This window comes from Falco naumanni, chromosome 4 (assembly GCF_017639655.2).
Source record: "Falco naumanni isolate bFalNau1 chromosome 4, bFalNau1.pat, whole genome shotgun sequence".
NCBI lineage: Eukaryota > Metazoa > Chordata > Aves > Falconiformes > Falconidae > Falco > Falco naumanni.
In genome coordinates this window covers 94,546,326-94,567,696 of record NC_054057.1, presented here as the reverse complement: position 1 = coordinate 94,567,696, position 21,371 = coordinate 94,546,326, and the positions used below count along the sequence as shown (strand labels likewise).

The following is a 21,371-nucleotide window of genomic DNA, read 5'->3' as shown; positions in this document are numbered from 1 at the left end:
GCTTTTTAAAGCCTCCAGGTGACCAAGGTGTTGGAAGGGGAGGTCTCGTCTCCATAAGGAAGACCAATTACAAAACTAAGATTATCTAATCTAGGATGCATGTGAAGGGTGGTAGGAGCATTTGAAGACACGTGTGAGTACCAGGATGGGGTTGTATAATCAGCCGGTTTTATAATGCTCCAGAAGTACAATAGGAGTGCATGCATTAACTTCCAACATGATGCCCTACAGCAAATTTAAAGTTATGAAAGACAATTTGTGTGATTCTCCAGGACTTTCAGGAACCTCCTTTGCTGTGCGGAGCCTCTGATGTGGCTGTGGCTCTAACCCGCCCCTATGGGGTGAGACGGGAGCAGGAGCATGGGGACGGGATCGATACCAGCTGGTTAAACCTCTTTTGAGCTGACATTCCTGGGATTCTCTTGCATTGGGAAAGAGAACGATTTCTTTGTTGTTGTTGATTTTAGTTTTTATGATGGTTTAAAAAAACCAATCAGAGAGAGTTTATTTCCCGAAGGGCTGTTTGGGGGATGAGCTGAGTTTTGATCCGTTTGCTCAGCCACCTGCCGGGGGCTCTGAGATGCTGAGCTTTCACCGCGGTGCAGTTACTTCAGGATCAGCAGTGTGATCCAGGCAGTGGTATCTGAGCCCTGATGACCCTTGCCTTTTGGGTCCTGTGTTTTCCTGCAATTGTCACCGATGTGTCTTACTGAGAGTATGCCAGATCTGCCCCCACCCCGCAAACCTGGGGTGACCCCATCTCCCTGACCCAAAGGCATGTTGACTCCGTAGGGTGGGCTCAGCCAGAGGGATGAATTCCCTTTCTGTAGGAAGCAATGGCGTGGTGGGGGCTGGTGGGGGGCCTGTGCTGGTGATGGCAGGCAGCACCCTGCTCCCCACATGACTGAGGGATGTGCAATTCACCTTTCTGTGTGATCTTCCAGCTGGGGCTTTCAGAGGGTCCCAGGCTCAGCTGGCCACAGCAAACACTGCCTTGGCATACAGCTCTGTGGGCTGAGCACAGGGGAGGACCTTCCTTTGATTTTACCAGCAGTGGCCAAAGGTACAAACCCATCTTTCCCACCTTCTTGGCCGTGTTTCTGCAAGCTGTTGTTTTTCAGAAACAAAAATCACGAAAACCAAAAACAGGCGTAAAAGCAGAGGCTGGAAAAAGTGGTTCTTCAGGAGCCTGTTGGACAAGACCACTTCATGGCATTGGAGGCTTAATAGCAGCCAAACTCACTTAGGAACCTACATTTATCTCAAAATTAATTTTGGGAAAGTGCTACAAGAATGAATTCTAAAGCCATGTAGCCCTGCTCCAGGAAAGGGTAATAACTCCTAACATCCAGTTGTCACTGCTGGCTTCATCACCAGATGGCAAAGAGTACAGACTGTTACCCCTATTTGAGAGGAGAGGAAAACAGAGTCATCAGAAGAGAAGCAACTTGCCCAAAGTCACCTCCAAAGCTGGTGGAGGGTGGATTAGACGGTGTGCTGAAGCTCTTAGCCTGTTTACCAAATACTCATCTGAAATGTTAACTCCCAATCCAAACACAATTTGGATTGCTTTCCACAGAGACTGCAGGTCTAATGCAGTTTGTTGTTTACTAAATCATAATATGGAATAATCTTACATATGCAAGGACCCCTGTCCTTTTCATCTTGTTTATTTGTTTTGATTAATAGCAATCCACTGAGCATTGGGACTTACTTTATTTGCCTTGCTTTTACTCTTTTTGTCCTGTGTGTTTACTTATTTTCCATTTATACTTCCCTGTTCTATTCTGAGAGCATGGAAATGTGTTCTGTTTCATTTTAGAAGCCGACAAATTGACTTTCCAATGTCTGTCTGCTTGCCATAGCTGATGACTGCCATGTCATTGTACCACCCGTCCCGCAGAGGGGCTGCCAAGAGCCTTGCAGCGAAGACCTGCCCCCCCATTCCCCTCCCAGCCTGTTCGCCCCCTCTGCCCAGCCCCGGGCACTCTTGGGACACTTTGCAGGTACGTTGGGTTGGTCCTTGACTGAACAAGCCCAAGGTGATACATCCCAGAGGTGAAAGATGTTGTTTGGGTTATGGGGTAGTCCGTGTTTCCTCACTAGCCTCAGTTTGTGTTTCATCTGCATGAAGAGGAGATGGCTGGCTGACCTCAGCTCCATCACATGCTCTTTAATTACTTGCTTTAATTCCTCACCAGCCTTTTCTGCTCCAGCTCTGCTGCAGGCAAGCTTAGGCTTTTGGATACCTTGGATGTTCCCACTGGTTCTTCCTGATGCTGCCCCCAGCCAGTGCATTCCTTGGGACCCTTTGGGGGGGTGGGGGGTGGCAGCTCAGCTGGTACTTGCGTGACACAACCTCGCCCAGCCCATGCAAAGACCTGGTCTCTGAGCTAGACTCCACAGCACAGGGTGCTCCAAATCCCTGCTGTGCAGAGCAGTGGAGACCTTGTAGCTATGGACCACTTGTAGGTAATCTATGGTTCAAACTCCTGGGACTTTTTTTGGCCTCATACCTGATCGTTCAGCTGGGACACGTCTGTGCTATGTAACCAGAAGGTTATGAAACTGCCAATTATCTCCTTGAGAGCCAGCAGCTTCCCAAGGTCAGGATGTGAACGTTGCACTTATGTAAAGTGAAGGCATTGAAAGTCGGCTTTTTTTTTTCTTCTTTTTTCATGTCAGATGCTGTTGGATCTCACCTGGCTCCTGTGCCCTGGGTGGGGGCAGGAGGGTGCAGCTGGAGTGGGTGCAGCCCCAGCCTGGGGCCATCCTTCCTGCGCAACCTCTCCCTAGGGCTGGGGCTTTACACAGGTGATCACGGGTGGAGAAGCCTGTCCCCTGGACAGACACCTGAGCACTGCTCTGCAGAGGCAGCAAACCCACGGCAGCATCCTCTGAGGCTGGGGGACAAGAAGCAACATGCATAATCCTGCAGGTAAACTCCCCATGTGGGGTGGGAGCTCTGGGAGAGATGGTGTGACAGGAGGGGGGACAGTGTGATGTCCCAGTCCCGGGTCCCCCATTGTCCTACAGAGATGTGACCTGTAGGCTCTGGGGCTTGGCAGAAAGGAGCAGAGGAAGGGTTTACTGGGAAAAGGAGTTCAAGGCTGAGCAGAGGAGATGGGTCTGCAGGAGCCTCAAGTAGAGGGAGGAGGATGCACGCTCCCAGGAGGAAGGGGTGGGTGGGAAGGTTGACAACTGCAGTGCCAAGAGAGGTTTGGCTGTTAACTAATTTCTAATGGATTGGGATGCTTGTTTCATAAATATTTTCTTCTGTAGCTTTAACCTTGCCTCAGTGCTTTCTGTGATAGCCACGTGTGCCTGGTGTGGCACACACAGCAAGATGTTTGCTGCCTTTTTTGGCCATTTTCTAAAATCAACAGCTGAGTGTGGGAACGCAGGCTGCACCGCATGGAGGGACTTTGTTCTCTCGCAGCCTGATCTAAAGCCCATTGAAGCTGTTGAAAGGCTCCTCTTGACTGCCTTGGGCTTTGGATCCCACTGTTAATGCCTACCACTTGCCCTTGCTGCACGCAGTGTCCTTTATTATGTATGAAAATAAACGTATGCTTTGCATACTCTCTGCCACTGACTCCAGAGCCTCCCTAATGCAAGCAGAAGAGTGCTGGGGACCATCCAGCTTTACTGTTTCTTTTCCAGCATATGTTTTCCTTGCCTTCCCCTGAAGTTCAGGTAGAGTTTAGCACCCTGGTTCCTGCTGTGAGTGGCAGCTTCCCCACCCCGGCTGCTTCCTCCCCCTCTTCCTCCTCATGCTGCGCCTCCAGCCCTAAGCCACTGCCTCTCCCCACGCTGACTCTGCTGCGGGCTCTGGCACTACTGATGCTGAGGCATCGGCTACACTCGGCTCAGGACTCCCCGCAATGTTTAATGGCCAGGCGGTTGGGTTTGGCCCATGCTGCCAGCCCACTCTTGGCCCCACATGGGCTGTGACATGCCCGTGCCCCAGTGAATGGCTCTGCCCTGGCTCGTGGGTGGTGGCTTTGGAGCCACTGAGCAGCCCCAGATATGCCACAACCATACTCCTGCTTCCTTTGGCTACAGCTCCATCCATACGGTGGGCATACATCACAGGTGCCTTTAATGTATTTGAGTCAAGCAGTAGCATAGGATCTCCTAAATGGCTGCAGTTTTGTGTGCAGGGTTCTGGTGGGTAAGGAAATAGCTCGAGCATTGCATCGTGGTTTCCATAAACAGGATTGCCTGGTTAAACTGCAACAGCTGAGGTGTATTTACATGCTAAGACAAAGTAGTGAGTGTGTTGTGATAAGCTGTTGTCAATGCCTGAGGTGCCTCAGTGAACATGACTGCTGGAACTATTTGGGACAGTTTTATCAGACTGGATTTCCAAGCGTTTAGCACTGAGCAGCTCCCGGCAAAGCGCTCAGCACCCGAGCACCGAGCCGTCTGGCAGCATGATGTTCGGGTGGCTCAGGTTCAATGCTTTGCTGTGGCTGCGAAGGGGAGCTCTTCTGGAAGTCATTGCTGGGGCTGCAAAATAGATCTAGAGGCTGGCAGGTGAAATGAGGATAGCCCAAAAACGGGAACCAAAGATCTAGTCCCAAATCTTTGGATGTGGCTTCTTTGTTTTGTTTTTGCCAAATCCAGGCTGCTTTCTGAGCTTGTCTCCATGCCTTCTCCTGGGCAGCCCCCTGCAAACACCACAGTGTCCTCCCCTTTCCTGGCTGAGCTCCCCCACCCAAAAAATGCCATCTAAGCCCGAGGTGCAGAATTTAATTTCACTTCTGAAGCAGTGAGTTGCTCCATGGTGCTGCGCTGTCTGCCTGCTCAGGGGACACTAATGTCCCCCATAAGCAACTTTGCCCCCACCTACAATCCTGACTCCTGACTTCAGTACGAACCACAAGTGCCCAGTTTCAGAACAAGTAGAAGCTGCAATCCGTTATTCCGCCTGGTTGTACATCAGGCTGGCTGTGCCCTCAGCATCTGCCGAGGAAGTTATTGGGAACAATCTGGCTGGCAACTGTGGTCCACTTGAACAAATGCCACCTTATCTTTTTTTGTGAAGATGCTGGAGGCTTAAAGCAGCCCTTTCCTCCTCTTTCATGGTAGGGCTTGAACTCCTCTGCTTCACACTGGCAGCATTTTCCTCCTCTGAGTGAGGAGGAAACACACACACACGCACCCTTTAAGGCACTAAAAAAATAATGTACAACTAGATGGGAAAGGGAAAGAGATGTCTGTGCATAGGCAGAGCCGTGGAGAGGCACCAGGCAATCTAGTTTAGTGGTTAATATAGTCCAGCAGCTTTTCTGGAGTTGTGCAAAAACTAAGCATTAAAATGAACCACTTTTCCTGGAGTAACGTAAAGGAAAAAAAGAAAAATTAGTTCCATAAATTTTCACTGACCTTAGTGCTCAGAGTCTGGAGCGCATCCTGGCCGGAGCCAGCGGCCAGCCCTGAGCTCTGCTCTGACTTGTTGGGTGCTTGCATAAACGAAGGCAATTCTGACCTCTGCTGTTGGTCCACAGCATCACCAGGCTGCAGAAGCTGCGGTGCTCCCTGAAAAGGTTGTATAATCTTAGGCACAGGGTTGATCTTGGCACGCACCGCAGTGCACTCTCTCCCTGGTAGCACTTCTTGGCGCTTGCGGTTGGTGTTATAACACGGGTTACAAAACAGCTGGAGGTAGATCTTGTTTTCCTCCCCCTTGCATGACAGAGGATTCTTGTCTGTTACTCATCCGGAAGCGTAACATGATGATTCCTAAAATCTGACACAGATTACAAACATGCTTTTCCCCTCTAAATTAATAACAAGCCTCAGGGTGCTTGGCAGGGAGGACGAGCTGACCCCGACCTCCAGCATCCTGCAGCTGTACAGCAGGAGCCTGGGGATGCTCACTCATGTGGTGGAGACACTGCAACAAGGCAATGTGTCTTCACACAAGGCGTAGCTGGGCTGAGGGCAACAAAATAACATGGTCTGGCGAGGGGGTGGTTATTCCTGCACTTGCAATTAATTATAAAACTGCTGAAAGTGATATAAGCTACCCTTGACGGGAAGAGACTGGCATGAGGTGTAAATCAGGGGCTGCTACAGCTAGCCTAAATCTGCCTTCCTTGTACATCAGGTGGGGCTACTGTGAGGAGCATGATGCTCTCTAGGTGACCTTGAAGTCTGGCCCAGGCTGGCAACTCCCATGTAAAATGCACATGTATCTTATATTCCTTGTCCACTTTCATATTTTTTTGTAATCTGGATAATGAAAATTGGTAAAGTTGTCTCAAAAAACAAGAGTTGTCATCTTAGTAGCTACAGAAAGCTGAGAAATGTTCTGAGAAGTAGATCTTTGGAGAGACTTAGACTTTTCCCCATTACCAAAGGCATGAGCTTATTCATATGGTGCCTCTTGGTATGAGGGAAAGGAGCTTTTCTATCACAGGGAATAAAATCCTGCTGGGGCAATCTGCTTCACCCCACTTATACTCACAGCCTACTGGCCCTGTGCCTCTGAAATGTGGTCTCGCCGGTGCTTTCATAACCCAGCATAAACTCTTACACTTGAGGTGTGGGATTTTTTTCTGCACCATGTCTTGCTCTGTGGGGCCATAGCTCACTGAGGTCCATCATTGCTGCCATATGGGTTTTCTGGGGTCTCGGGACAAGTACAGTGCCTCGGGTAGCATCGCTTTTGCCCCCAGGGCAGAGTGATCTTGATCCTGGAGATGTTTCTGCAGCCTTTGAAACACTGACGTGTTGTGTTGTGCATAACTGTTTCTCTTTACCTGAATAATCATCTTTTGGCAGGGTCTGGCTTGCGAAAAGATGCTGGGAGATTTGCCCTGTGGTGCTGACGGGTTCAAGCGTAGTTAGTTTCTGTGACCTGGGAAACAGAGAGTTCAGGATGGTGCATCACCACTGCGAGCTGTTGTGGCAGAAGAAGGGTTACGAGGTTGCGTTCCTGCCAGCATGATTGCTACGTCACCTGCTTAAAATCATTAGTTGAAGAGCATCTCTGACTTTATGTCATCATGTATTTGGCACAATAATTTTTTATTTGAGTGTCTGTTAGTTCGGCTGCATTAGGGCAGGTGTAGCTGTATTTTAGGTGTGAGCGTCGTGAGTTACTTTGCAGACTTTGTGCACAGCAACCTCCACAGCACAGACACGTGTCAGGGGCACTCGTGCACCCCACTGGCACACAGGTGCTGGTGACCCTCCTTTTTACAGAGCTGGACCTGGCACCTGCGTGTCCTGGCCTGAGAGGAGCTGCCTGGCTTTGCAAGAGCAGTTTGAGAAGCGCTCTGTTTTCTCCGAGGAAAAAGCTGTGTAGAGAGAGTGGCTTTTGGATGCAGTTGTTTGGTATTGAATGTTTGTCTCAGAGCTTTGAAAGTGAAAATCTGTGGGTTTGAAATATTCTTATCCTTTTCCTCTCAGACAAGGATTAGCTGTGAAGGGAAAAAGGGAGAATGCACATGCTAAAAATGAATTAGCAGTATAACATTTTTTCAGTTTGAAAAGGTTTCCTTGATAATCTTCAGCCTCCTTTAAAAACCTGTATTATTTTATGAAAAAAACCCAGCAAACATAACACCTGGGTTTTTTCAGTCTGAATTCCTCTTCTGACCTGAGCAGTTACAAAATCATTGTCCTTCTTTTTATTTTCTATTCAGAAACCCCAGCTGGACTCATTGCTGAGAACCTTCTTAAAGCCAAAGAAATAGCCCTCAAAGACTCTCGTGTTCCTGAACAGCTCAAGAATTACTTACAAAAGGCTCTTGATGTTGCTCTGGGACTAGACCCTTACCTGGATGCAATGGCAACTTCAAAGAGGTACAGACACTCTTTTGTAGCCTTGGGCTTTTTTTCTGTGATTGTATGCATATGTTCTTAGATTTTCTGTTCAGAATATGCCATCAACATGGGGGACGGTGGAAGGAAGAAGAATGAGAGTGAACTGCACCCAAGTATGTAGCAAAGTGTGCACGGGCATGTGTGTCTGTGTGTGCCTATGGCCTCGAGGAGAGGAGGTGAGAGCAAAAGGTTCTAACTCTGAATTTTGGAAGATATTCCACCAATTGGCTATGGACTATGGCAATGCTGTGTCAGACCGTATCCTGTGAAAAATCAGCGAGCCAGCCTCCACGCAGTGCCCGCTGAAAGGCTCAAAGGATGAGCCCCTGGGTCAAATTGGTGCTGGGATGAGTAAAGAATGAAGGAAACCCGCACCTCTGGATGCACCCTGTAACAGCCTATATATGCAGCTTTTATGTCCAAGCGCTCAACAAACATTAATTAATCTGCTAACTAAATTACTCTAGTAACTAAACTAATTAATTAAACTAATTTAAGGTATCATTAATTCAGAAGTCCAACTGATACCCTCATTATTCTTTTTTGAGCTACAGTATATTACCCCACCATGTGGGGTCTGCTAAGCAATTCCCATTTATCAGTGTACATTCTGATATGTGGAAAAAACCAGTTCTGTCTAAAATTGACAATGTGTAAACTGTTCCAGGCTGTGGATTACGGGATCGCTGAGCGTTCATTCTGTTGCTGAAATAATAGCTGATAGTTGTTTGACTTACGCTTGCTGTACGATAATAGCTATACATTATCTTATTAAAGTTGTTAAAGCATTTGTGAGGGGCAGAAAAGAGGTTATATGAAATGTTCTACACTTTAAGTCTTGGATTATCTGAGTGTGGCTGACACGGGTTATGAATTCTCTCTCATTTTACTGAAAAGTGGTTGGGGGAGCTGGGGGAAAAAGAAAAACGAACCTGAAATAGCTCTAAATTCTGGCCCACACAAGTATCACCAGCAATTTCTGGTGGTTACTTTCTTCAGACAGGGTAATCTAATCTGTCTGGAGGCTATGGACTTCTTCCAGTCATCTGTTCCCTTCTCTTCACAATAGGTAGCATCCTACTTCATCCAGAGGTGTTGTCACAGGCCTGGCTTCTGTGAAATAGCACCTGGAGATACCCTGCTTTTCTCAGCAGTGTCTGAGGAAAACCAATTTTTTTCCTGTCTTGCAAAAAATTTTAGATCTTTTCCCCTATTCTGCAATAAAAACTTTTTTTCTGGCTGAAAAATCACCCTAGAGCTGAACAAAACCTGGTCAGGATAGCTGAAGCCGTTTACTCCAAATCAGCAGGTAGAGGGACACCTACCTGGGGCCAGCTGGAAATTGGGACTACAGACTGGGAACGCTTTGGTCCCATAGCCCCTGTGGCTGGAGTGGCTGCCAGCACTGAGGCAGGCCCATTGCCAAGCTGGGTCCTCTTAGGACTGTAATTTAGGGATGTTTATAATGCTTCTGAGCTATTTTTTCTTACTTATGCACAAATGGACCTTTTCCAGGAGTTCCCTCTTGGTTGCTGGTGTGTGTGTTTTGTTTTTTTTTTTTTTTTTTTTTTTTTTTTTTTTCAGGAACCTCAGGTTTTGCATGTTACCATAATGTTGATATTTCTTTCTTTTTCCAGAAAAGCTTCACCTGACTGCGGTGCAGGGGACACTGCGGGGACAAAACCCAGAGCTAGGCTGCAGGAAGAACATGCTGCTGCCTCTTTGAATGGCAAGTTGGTCAACCGAGAGGATAAAATTGCACCAGATCTTGGTGTAAATGTTATTGCTGAAGTCCATCATTCTCTACTCCGTCTTGCGTCTTGCGTGGGGAAAGGATGAATGCCATGGAAATGCTCAGGAAAATGCAGAAAATTACTTAAAAAGAAAGATAAGAACTTCCTGTAGGCTTTGATCTTCCTTTTGCATGGATTTTCCCTGTCAAATGCATCCCGTGCCCTTGTGCACACACTCATGAGTGCTTTAGCTCACAGTGGCAGCCCCATCACTTAGTGAGCAGCAAAGAGCTGATTGCCCTCACTGGAAGGGGAAGGAACAGAAAAATCAGGTTGATTTGGGTTTGGCGTTGTCTGATAGGGGCTTATGTGCTTTTGTGGTGGAGGTGGCCTGTGGCCAAGCACTGTACCTTTTCGTGTAGCGATACCCAGGTTTGTATCCCTATATAAAGCCTATTACACTAAATCTATTCCCAGATCCATTCTTCCCAGATGTTCCCATCTTTTGAGTAATATATCATCACAACGAAGTACTCTTATAATGTATTACACTAATACATTGTTCGAAGGACACCACTGATGATAAATTTCTTAAATGATGGTGCTGTCTGGGGATAATGACTCTAAGAGCAAATGCAAGGTAATGTAGTGATTTTTTTTTTTTAACCGGGTTCCAGAAAGAATATGGAGACATCTTAAAGCCATTTTCATATGGGGGGGATGCTAAAATATGCAATATTTCAAGCACTATTTAACAAGCACTTGAACAATAGCAGCATTGATGATAAAGGTTCTACATTTAAAATGAGTACCTTTATTCTGTTGTCTTTTAGCTGCATTTTAGATGAATTTTTATCAGATTCCGTTGTTAAACCCTTATTTGAAAGTGTTTTAAGATTAGATTTTTTTTTTATTTTTAATGATCACTTAAAAGGTACATCTAATTTTCATTGTGAACAGAGTACGGTCTTTCCTATGGTTTTATTTTTAAATTTTCGCTCTTGTCTTTCAACAGGCCAAGTTTTTAGGATGCTTATTCATATGATCAAAGCCAGGAAGATTTTACTAATTGGCAAGCTTAAAGGTTACAGTATCCTTGCTATCGCAGAAGAATTGCCAGATGATGGCAAAATCTTTGCATGTGCAGAAGCGCCGTATCTCGGAGTGAACAGCCAAGAAGCATTTGATTATTCTTCAGATGGTAAAAAGATAAACATGCGAGTGGGACCCATGGCAGACACTTTGGAGGTAAAATCGGTGGGAAGGGGAGTTTGGGAGCTCTCATGCAGAGCGGATTAAAGAGTTTCAGGCAGGTCCTCTTTCCTGCCCACAAAAGGCTGGTAGTGACCCTAGTTTGCTTGCAAATATGTGAACACACTCTTGTGCTAGAGTTATTTCTTATTTATGACAGTGTAAGATGGGACAGCTCTGTCACACAAGATAGAATTTTTTCTTTCTTAACTAAAATACGGGAGCTTTTTGATCAGAGGACTCGCAAGCTCTAAATGTAGGTCAATAGGCTTCAGTGGCAGAGTTTTACTCGATGTGGGTGGGCTTTGTTTCAGGGTCTCTAATTCCAAATGTAGCATCAGGTCAGTGTATCTGTGCCCTGCTGAGCCAATTTTTGAGAGGAAAGGCTTGCTCCCAGTGTCCACAAGAATTGAGAAAGTCCTGAAGAGGTCTGTAATTCAACCACAACCTCCTGCTTTCTGCTCCCACTGAACACACTGCGGGCGGTGAGACCCCAAGTTTCTCACATCCAGAGCAACATGACAAGCTTCAGCCAAGCAAATGCGTTAGCTGTATTTGCTTCATTCTGCCTAGTGACTTTGTCCCAAGAAAGAGAAAACCTGATGATTGCCAGCAGCTAGAAGAGCCTCACATTTAATTCCGGTTTCTGGATCTCCAGGACATTGCTGCAGGTCCAGCACACTAACAGGTGATGCTCATGTCAAGGTCATTAAATATATAGCCTTTCTATTATTAATGCAAACCAATTTGATCTGATTCCATTTTCAATCTGGATATGTCAGTGTGAGCTTGATTGTAACTTTATTTGCATTAACAGGTACCATATTTGTTTCTAAAATGAAATGGCCAGGAGCTCTCTGACCTCTGGCTTTCATGACCTCCAAGTTTGATAAGAAAGAAACAAAGAGCTTTGCCAAGTATATGAATAAATGAAACGTTACAGATCACCTGCAATGTGCAGCATTTAAAATCCCAGCTCCCTGCAGTGAGTGCGAAATTAATTGAATTGCTGTTGCTCTCTAGTGCCCATTCTGCGCAACTGACTTACTGTGACTGAATTAAAATATCTAGAGGCAGGCAGAGTACATGCTGTGTAGAGATTAAAGAAGGGAGCAAAGACATGAAAATTAAATCCTTAAAACAGAATGTTGCAATTGATTTTATATCCTCCGATTGCAACGCAAAGGCACATCCTGACCCCAGGTCTGCAGGTACTCAGGACTTCAAATAGCTCTTGGGGCTGCTGCGAGTGGAGATGCTCGTGTTTGGCAGTGCTGCGCAGGATTTCTGCACTGGGCTCTGAACTTCTGTTCCTCAACCTGGCAGATATATTCATTGGTATCAGGGCAATCAGGATTGTGCTACAGGTCTTAATCCACAGTGGCTGTACATGGTGAAGCAATGTATTTGGTGTCCTCTCTGGTGCTTTTGCGTTTTGGGCTCTTTGAGGTTTGCCTGGCTGGGGTGGGGCAGCGTGCTGCCTTTTCCCTCCTCGAGAAGACCAGTTTAGGTTGGAGACCAAGCAGGCTTCCTCCACTGCCATGTGGGCACGCTGAAGGACAGGAGGACGAGGCAGTCACAGGTGGGAGATGGACCAGGGATTGCACAGCCAAGCTCTCACAGCTCAGCTTCATGGAGGAGGTGGAGAATAGCAGTGTTCCTGTCCCCCGTCATCTGCAGGGAAGCTGGTGGAAAGCAGAGCTGGCTAACAGTTCTTGAAAAGTGTGGTGAGATTCAGAGCAGGAACAAGCTCTGGCAAGGATTGCTTTTGCTGTCATTCTTGTCCCTTTAGAGAAATTAGAGGGCAGAGATGGTCACCCACCACTTGCTCTTTGGACATGTCTGCTCCAGCTTTCTTGCTGTGGTGACTGTGGCTGAATTTTACTTCCAGGCTGAGTGCAGTAGGGCAGGATTTCTGCTTATCTGCTGCTCATCAAATGTTTTGTAGCTGTACAAACTCCTGTGAGCAGAGGATTTGCCTCGCTGCACTGGCTCTTTCAAAGCATGAAAATGTCGTATGATATATAAATAACACTACCTGTCTGGGAAGCCCTTTTCTGCTGCATGAAGCTCTGATTCAGAAAGTCCGAACTGCCAGAAGGTGTATAATGTACTTCTGCTGTAAAATTAGTCCACCCAAGAGTTACACCCCAACCTCAGGTAGAAGGTACCGTCCAAGTGCTACAGGATGTGTCCAGTGCTGCATCCACATCTGCTGTCTATGCCCTTTAGAGGGAAAGCTGCCAGATGCTGCAGCAGTTGCCACAATGATGCAACACATCTGTGCCAGCATGCCTTGGACAACAGGACCTCTGCAGCACCCACATGACTCTGGCTCTTCCATCTACAACCACATCTCCTCAGGGCTGTGGGCAAGCAGAGAGCTGTGCAAAGGCAGCATATCGGTCTGCAGCAGCACGCTGACCAGGCTTTCTGAAGCCACTTGCTGCCTCTGTGTGTTATCACACAGGGTTGGCCAGTTTCCCTCTTGTCCCAGATCAGAGCCAGCTGCAAAACACCTGGGATTTTGAGCTGTCAAAGATGCTAAATACCAGACAGGAGCTGCAGAGCTCAGGCACACAGTGGGATTTGCTTAGTATCTGAGGGCATGATGGAAAAAACCCACCCTCCCCACGTGCGAGGGACAGACACTGCCAAGCCACGTTAGGTCCTCACCAAAGCGTGTAGCTCAGGCACACCATGGCACAAGCCTCTGCGCTCAGGGACTTCAGAAATTTTTACACAGTATTTTGAAATGTGGACTGAGGGTAAGCCTTTCCTTGGGTGCAGACACTGATACGGGTGCTTTCAGTGGGAATTAGCTACTTCTTCACTGTGCGCTAGCCCAGCATTTAAAAACCTTTCCCAATAAGCTCCTGAAGTCTAAACTCTGTTGTGCTGTGCCCGAATAATGTGCCTTGCCATGCATCAGCTGTGAGCAAGGGGCCTGATCCTGCACAAAGAGCTTCCTTTAATTCCCATTGGACTTTGGGTTGAACAATGGATGCAGGATTGAATCCAGAGGGAGTGCAAACAGGCAGGATATTATTCCCATCCATGATTTTGATCCTTCCATTTTAAAATTGAAAATGCAACGCAGAAAATAACACCGTGTTTGCAGCAGACTGCTGATTGCAGGGCATTGTGTAAGCATGTCGGGGCTTTCTTTTTTCTTTTTTCCCTCCTTTTACCAGACAGAATAGGTGAAGAGGTTGAGCTGCAGATCTCATTTCTCCTGTTTTGCTGCTTGTGAAGTCTGCCAACAGAATCCACCTTGACAAAGTCAAGGACTCTGCGTTTAATGTTGAACTGAGTGAATAAATTATGCATGAAATTGTGTCGGAGTCTCTAGTGTGTTCTAGAATTGCTCCTTTTGATATGAAAGGTTAATTCAGAAAGGAGTCCAAAATAGCTGGAAATTGTGGGGATAAGTGGATAGTATTCACTGTTGTGAGCTGTTATTACTAGAAATTGCATTCCCTCTCTAGCTTCCCTAGAGATTTAGCTTTGCCGGTGAATATAAACTGTACTCAATAGAATAGCATTTAGGAGTAACAAGAGTGTATGTCCACACACAGTAAAATATTCTAATGGTGTTTTAAAAGGAAGCTGTACTTTTTCATGTATTCTGTGTACCCTAAGGATGTATCACTATTACATTTAGGTCAAGAACAAGATATAGGGAAGGTAATAAGTTTTGAGTACATCTTTATTACAAATATGCTGACTGTATGATCCATATCAAAGGAGCTGGACAGTCATTTTTTTCTGATTGAGTTTATGTGCGTCTTATGAGAGAATGCTGTCTCTGATCAGGACTCCAATCAGGTTTTCTCTGAGCTTTGGCAGAAGATTCATTCATGTTTTTATTTGGGATGTCCTCTTCCCAATCTTTTGCTGTATCCATCAACAGCACTGCTGTGCCCTTTCTCATGCTCGCTTTTGGTGCATCTCCTCTACGGAATGCAGTGCTATAGATTTTTTTTCTTTTTTTTTAATCCAAAAGGAAGTTAATGACTAACTGTAAGCAAAAGCATTAATTTTAGCCAAGTTTTCTCTGAATTAAGATACTTCTTGTTGCCATCTGTTACAGTCTATGATGCCTTTCTAGCAAGGAGCAGGGATTGCGCCGTAAACATTCAGGAAATTAGTTTCAGCGGGGTATTTTGCAGGCAGATTATTTCCTTCTGGATCTCAGCTTTCCTCACAGTTGGAGATCTTTGGGCTCTGCCTCTCCCCTAGCAAAGGACAAAGGCATCTCCAACGTGCTGTGAGGTCCCAGGCAGGGTCTGGCCCAGGCTGCTCTGGGAGGATAAGGGTGGTCAATCCCTCTTCTTGAACCCTCTCATGCATTTTGAGAGGGACAGCAGTGAGTTCTCTTTTCCATCGCTGCACTGATATTTCCAGTGCTTAGCTATGCAGTCAGAGCTACCCGTGGAACAGCTTTTTTTCTTTCTGGCTGTCTTGGTTCAGCAGCAGGTGCTGGCAGTGAAGAAACCCTCTCCAGCGTGGTACCCTGGCCATGGTGACCTCCTGTCCAGGTGACCTGTGCTCTGCTGGCCAAGAAGCTCCAGCAAACGGAGCACTTTCCCCTTCCTGTAGCTGTTATCTTCTTGTGTAGAGGCGGGTCTAGAGGCAAAGTTGGTTCAAGGAATTTCGTGGGTTCCCCTTATAGGCCTGGAGCTGTTTCCAGCTATGTATGGAAAACTCAACAGCAATCTTGAAGTTGTGGAAACAAGAAGCTTGAATGACGGTAGGGTCCCGGTACGAACTGCAACGCGGTGGTTCAGGCATTTCCATATAGGTGTCTGGCACTAGGTATCTAGAAGAAATGAAAGGTGCCCGAGTGACCTTCTTGGCTGACTGTTCAGCACTCTATGAACTGGCAGAGGAGAAATGCCTTCCAAGCGATGGCCCTGCACACCCAGGCAGTGCAAGGACAGGACAGACGTGTGCTGGATACACATACAGCACAGGCGCCCTCCTGGGACAAAGGCTGTGAAGTTAAAAGGTGGTTTATCTGTATCAGAAGATAGATAAGAAGGAGATAAGCTGTCAGCAGGTAGGCAGTACAGAAAGAGGGCTGAAATGAGAGGTCCAGCTAATATCCAAAGAGCTACACAACTCCATATGGACCTAATGAAGTCAATGCATAAAAGTGAGATTCTTTTTCATTAGGGAGCCATACCATGGAGCAGTTAGTAACATATGTTCAGAGATGGCCACATCTGCTTCTGAATGTCTGCCCCCTACCTCCTCCGCCCGGGAAGGTTACAAGTCAGAAAGTAGTGATAAGTCATGATAATTGCTTGAATTTGGCCTTGGCTCTTCTCTCTGGGGAATGAGACCTCTAATCTCTCTTCCTGGTGGACTCCTCCTCCCAGGTTTCATCTTCTGACCCTTCCTGAAGTATCTACGTTGGACAGACTGGCTGAGTTGCAACCTGATATAAGAGGCTCTTCCACAGTAGCAAAAATGTTCCTGCTGATTTCCCCCAACACAGCTAAGAGGAACCCAGGGCAAGATTTTCTTACTGGCCATCAAATGAAAAGATGAATCTCAGGAAACCAGATGTCCCAGTTTCTGCTACATTTATTACAAACCAGCATATATTTGGCCTTAAGGTCATCTTTCATTATAGTGTGGTATCAAAAGGTGTCCTAAATGTGGACTCATGAATGCTTTTGGCAGAGCTTCTGTGCTATCAAGCATCTGCAGTTAAGTGTGACTATCCAGGCTCTCAGACAGGCTTAATTTCTTAACCACTAACAAGCTCACAATGACACCAGTTTGCACAATAGAGTAATTCAGAGCTTCAGTGATCCACTTCCCGCTATTTCCTCCTCTGAATGCCACACTCCCTGCTTTAGAAAAGCTCCTGAAATCTCTGTTTGGGAGCCATCAGCTTCACTCCCGAAAACAAATTAGTTTTTCACATTCTGTTGCCATTTGTTATTGATGCTTTCTCTGTACGTCTCGGGGGATCGCTCATCACTCATTGTGCACAATGTCTCCAAACACAAAAGGGAAATCTGGATGCAAGGAGTACTGTTAAAAGTTGTGGTAGAAACAGTGAGTTCTGGAAAACATAATTGTTTCTCTTTTCACTCAAAATGCCAAGACTTGAAAGCATTTCTGCTTGCCGAGATAGGTGGATGAGCCCTTGTTTCATTGCAACGCACACAGATGCAGTTAAATAGTCCCAGATGGAATCTGAAATATTCCATAGCAGCCTCTTGGGCAGCGAGTGCATTAACTGCCACAGGAGAAGGCTGTAAAGGCTCCCATCTGGTCATCCATCAACACTTTTATACATTATCATCAGCAGCCTGCTTGGAGGGAAGGTGTGCCACATTTCTGAAAATCCAATTAGATGATAGCAGCCAGTTCTCTTTTATCCTCTCTGTTGCTGAGCCATCCAAAGCATTTTTTTAGATTAAAGAAACATCATTTTCCTTCATAGGAGCTCTGCTGCTTTATCTCTATCATGACCTGTTCTTTTATGTGCTTTATAATTCTATTATTAATTGGGATTTCAACTATTTTCCTGCTACTGAAGTGGGACTTACTAGTTTGCAATTCCCAGGATCAGCCTTATGCCTCCTTTTCCGAGACTGACATAATTGCCACTCTTCAATTTGTTGATAGTTCCTCTTTTGAGAAGACAACTTATTGCAGCGCCTCAGCTGCAGGGTTTGGTGCCAGTCCTCTCTCTTACCCCCATGGATCAATTCTCTTTGACTCTAGATATGCAGATGTTTCTGCTGTGACTCTCAACACCACAAGCTGGGATGAGCCATCCTCTTTTATAATCTGGGGTTTTTTTGAGAGGTTTTGGGCACCAGCATTGCTGAAGAGTTGTTTGCAAAGCATGGAAAACTCCCAAGATCTCCAAGTAATTCTAGCAGTGTTACCTTAGAAGAACTGTGTTCCCTCTGGTTTAGGTTTTATATAAAGGACATTTTAATGGCAAGACTTTAAATTTTCAGGTAAATAATTACTGTTTTCTCCAACATAATTTTTTTTCCAGACATTACATGCTGAGGACGAGCACTTTGATATAGTCTTTATTGATGCTGATCAAAGGAACGCTGTTAACTACTACAGCTTTGTCATGGATAACCACTTGCTGAGAATGGATGCAGTGATCTGTATAGAGAATACACTCATGAAAGGACAAGTCTACCTGGAGAACATAGTTGATGAGAATGTACTAGCTGTCAGAAAATTAAATACAGTGATTAATTCAGATCCTCGTGTTGAGCAGGTTAGTGCAATGCAATTGGTTAAGGTGCCTGTGGTACTGTATCTATGGATTTTGCAAAGTACTCTTTAAAATGTTTCTTTTGTTGGTGCCATTATGCAGAAGACCTAAAATGAACTCAAATTTTATTATAATTCACCTCACTTGAGTTTATGTATGAGTTTCTATATTCAGAAATGGTCCCTACTCTTTGTCTACATCATATAGAGTGTTAAAGGCAAGATAAAAATGAAGCACTTAGGAATGAATAATCAGCTCTACAGTACAACCAAGGAACCACTGTTCTGCTACAAAGGCTTCGGAGGCTGTGGGGCATCGCCAGCACAACAGGAGTCAACAAAGTCCTGCTCTAACAGGAGAAAAAAAAAAAAAAATGTAATAGAATGCATAAACAATACGCTGTGACTTTAGAAGCAAAATTAGGCACACGTCCTCCCAGGCTTTAAAAGCGGGTGTGAATGATGCTACCGCGGGGCAGCAGCTACCAGGCTGCAAAGCTTGCTCTGGTGGAGGGGCTGCTGTGGCTGTGGGGGGCCACCGAGCATGGCCAGCTCGCTGCCTGCCCTTCTGCACTGTGAGGCTGGTTCCATGGTGGGACATGGTCTGCCACCTCCCTCCCAGGCACATGTCCCACCCCACCATGCACGGGGGCATGGGGCTCATGCCCGGAGGGTTTTGGTGTGCACCTCGTAGGCTTAAGGTCCTTGTCTACCTGCAGGTCAGATGGCTTCTAGAGGAGCCTCCTGTGATTCTGCATTTATTCTATCATCAACACAACTCCCAGCGAATGCACCAGGAGCAATAGCTTTTCTTTGTAGAAGAGGGAAAGATTAATGACAGTTTTCCATGCCCTGAATCTTACTGTTAGCCATTCAGTGCATGAACATAACATGTTGTGTCTGTATCCGATGGTCTAATCGTTTGACATTGGTATCAAATCTCCAGCAGAGTGTAGCTTTCATGAGAGTGTGATAATGGTATCAGAGGAGGTAGGTGGCAAAACCTATTCATCTATGGGTGCAGGACAGATGTTGTAGCAAATGCTGAACACCACCAAAGCGTTGTTATTATGGTTTGCTGAGCTCCAAGAATAAGAGTGGAATATCCTCGTGACAGCATTACCCAGGCAGTAGAAACCCAGAAACCTCAGCAGCTGGCAGTGATTTAGAAAACAGAGACAAAAAATTGCATTTTTTTTCCTAGCGTTTGGGGAAGCTGTGAGTTTGGAAGAGGAATGTGAGCAAATACAAATGCCTGACATATTTGTGTTGGAAGGAATTTCAGCTAAAGAATAGGAGAAAAGCTGCTGTGGTCTAAGGAAGGAAGAGCTATTCTTCATATCAGGGGAATGTGGGTGATAGAAAGCCAGGTACAAAAGCAGTTGAGAACTGTCTGTGTATGCATTATGTTTGCAGATAATTTTACCTGTGCAGAGCGGACTGAGCATCATTCGAAGGAACCCTGCACCTCCAGATGCAGTGATTCGATCCAAGGTGTGTATTTCCTCTCTGTGAGCACTTCTAGGAAAATTTTGACTCTGCTGAGGACAATGACAAAATAATTTCCACGGGTTTGGTGACAAGAGCCCAAACACACATTCTGTCATGCCATGGTGCTGTGCAGCATGGACTTACCAGCTTAGGACTTGGCACATATTAGCCTCGCTAGTCCAAGGTTGCCCTAAAGCTGTTAAATGCTGACTCTTTGCAATGTCTTTTGGATCGGCTGTGCTGGTGCTGTGACAGATCTTTGGAGCAGCTGGCATGCTGCTTGCTGGGTGTCTGTGCCCGGTGCTCTCCATTCCTTCCCGTGCCGGGTGTGTGGGCAGATGGAGCTGGGGCCCCACCGTAATGAACCAGTGCAATATGCCTGAAGTAGCTCTTTTTTGCCCCAAAGTGGCACACAATGCCCTCCTACAGTCTCTGAACTGAGTATTTTCATGGCCTTAGATTTTACTTGTCCTGTGGAAAAGATGGTGCTTTTCTCTTTCTCCATTTTATGTAATGGGTGTCATCCAGCTGTAAGGAAATTCCCATCTGGAATCATAATAGCCTAACTCAGTAAATCCAGACCCAAACATCGCGATTGTTTTGCAGTTTCTGAGTGCTCCCAAAACTACACCCACTAGTAATTTCTGGCATTTCAAACTCAATATCTTAAACATCTTGTATTTTCCATTTTGATTCCAGCCAGGGGAAATGATGTATGGCAGCTGATCGGGTGACAGCTTGGTTTAAGTTATTGGCTGATATCTTTATTGGTGCACCAGCCTTGTGCAGATATTTTGATTGCACTCCACTTGAGCCAATTCCTGCCTTTGGAAACTTAGCCTCCGTGTCTTCCTGGAGCCCCCTGATCCTGAGGGCAGGATAGGGCCCTGGGGGTGAAATAACTGCAAGACTTAATCAGCCACTTTCTAAGAGATTGTACCTGTCACATCTCCCATGGGAAGCTGGGTCAGGAAATACTGTCCCCTACTCTCAAGCGGAGTGATCGGTGCATCTTCCCAAACCACAGCCCTTCTGCTCCATTGTCTTGCACGTTAGTGCTCCTATTGAGCCTAGTATCTATAGGGATAAGGATGCTTTTTGGCTTGAATTAGTCATAGCCTTTGTGTTAAATAGTGAGCCAAGAAGATGTGAATCCCTGTTTGTGCTCCCACTTCGTTCTCACAGGCGGAGTCCTGCATAGCTATCACTTACTGAGCTTTGCACCTCATTGTGCGATGTACATATGTTTGTGTTTATAGAAAGAAGTGGTGAGGGATGATGTCTTCTGGGGCTACAACAGGCGCCTCATCCTTGACCGGCTGCGTTTGGATGGCCAGGTGGCCTATGTCACAGGTGGAGGGCAGGGAATTGGAAGAGCCTTTGCTCATGCGTTGGGAGAAGCTGGTGCTAAAGTTGCTGTTGTGGATCTGGTCCTTGCAAAGGCAGAAGCAGTGGTGTGTGAGCTCAGCCTCAAAGGTAAGCACGGGACTGACCTGCAGGTCCTGCTGTACACAGTCTGGTGATGAGTGCTGTAATGGGCTGCTTTCCTTGTTCAAACCTGACCCTTTCTCTGCAGAGCAGTCATGTTCCATCCGGCCCTGATGGCAATAGGTTAGAGCAGAGGATTTTCAAACAGCAAGTACATGCCATGGTCACACAGCTTCTCCTGCTCAGGCTGGATGTTAGTGTTGTCTCAGCAAACAGTCATCAAGATCACATCATCTGTGAGAGTTATTTATCAATATAAACTCAAGCAGAGAGGCAAAGTGATCCAAACAAAATTCCTTACCAGCA

The 21,371-nt window shown here is 46.1% G+C and overlaps 1 protein-coding gene across 1 annotated transcript in view; it reads left to right on the top strand.

Annotated features, from left to right (window-relative positions):
* Positions 1-7,906: 7,906 nt before the first annotated feature.
* Positions 7,907-21,371, top strand: part of LOC121086581 (D-threitol dehydrogenase-like) — a 30,393-nt gene continuing 16,928 nt past the window's right edge. Inside the window, exons 1-5 of the mRNA XM_040590489.1 lie at positions 7,907-7,952; positions 10,588-10,820; positions 17,854-18,090; positions 19,503-19,580; positions 20,837-21,053. Of these exons, the coding sequence (XP_040446423.1) occupies positions 7,907-7,952; positions 10,588-10,820; positions 17,854-18,090; positions 19,503-19,580; positions 20,837-21,053 (811 nt within the window). The remainder of the gene's footprint in view (positions 7,953-10,587; positions 10,821-17,853; positions 18,091-19,502; positions 19,581-20,836; positions 21,054-21,371) is intronic.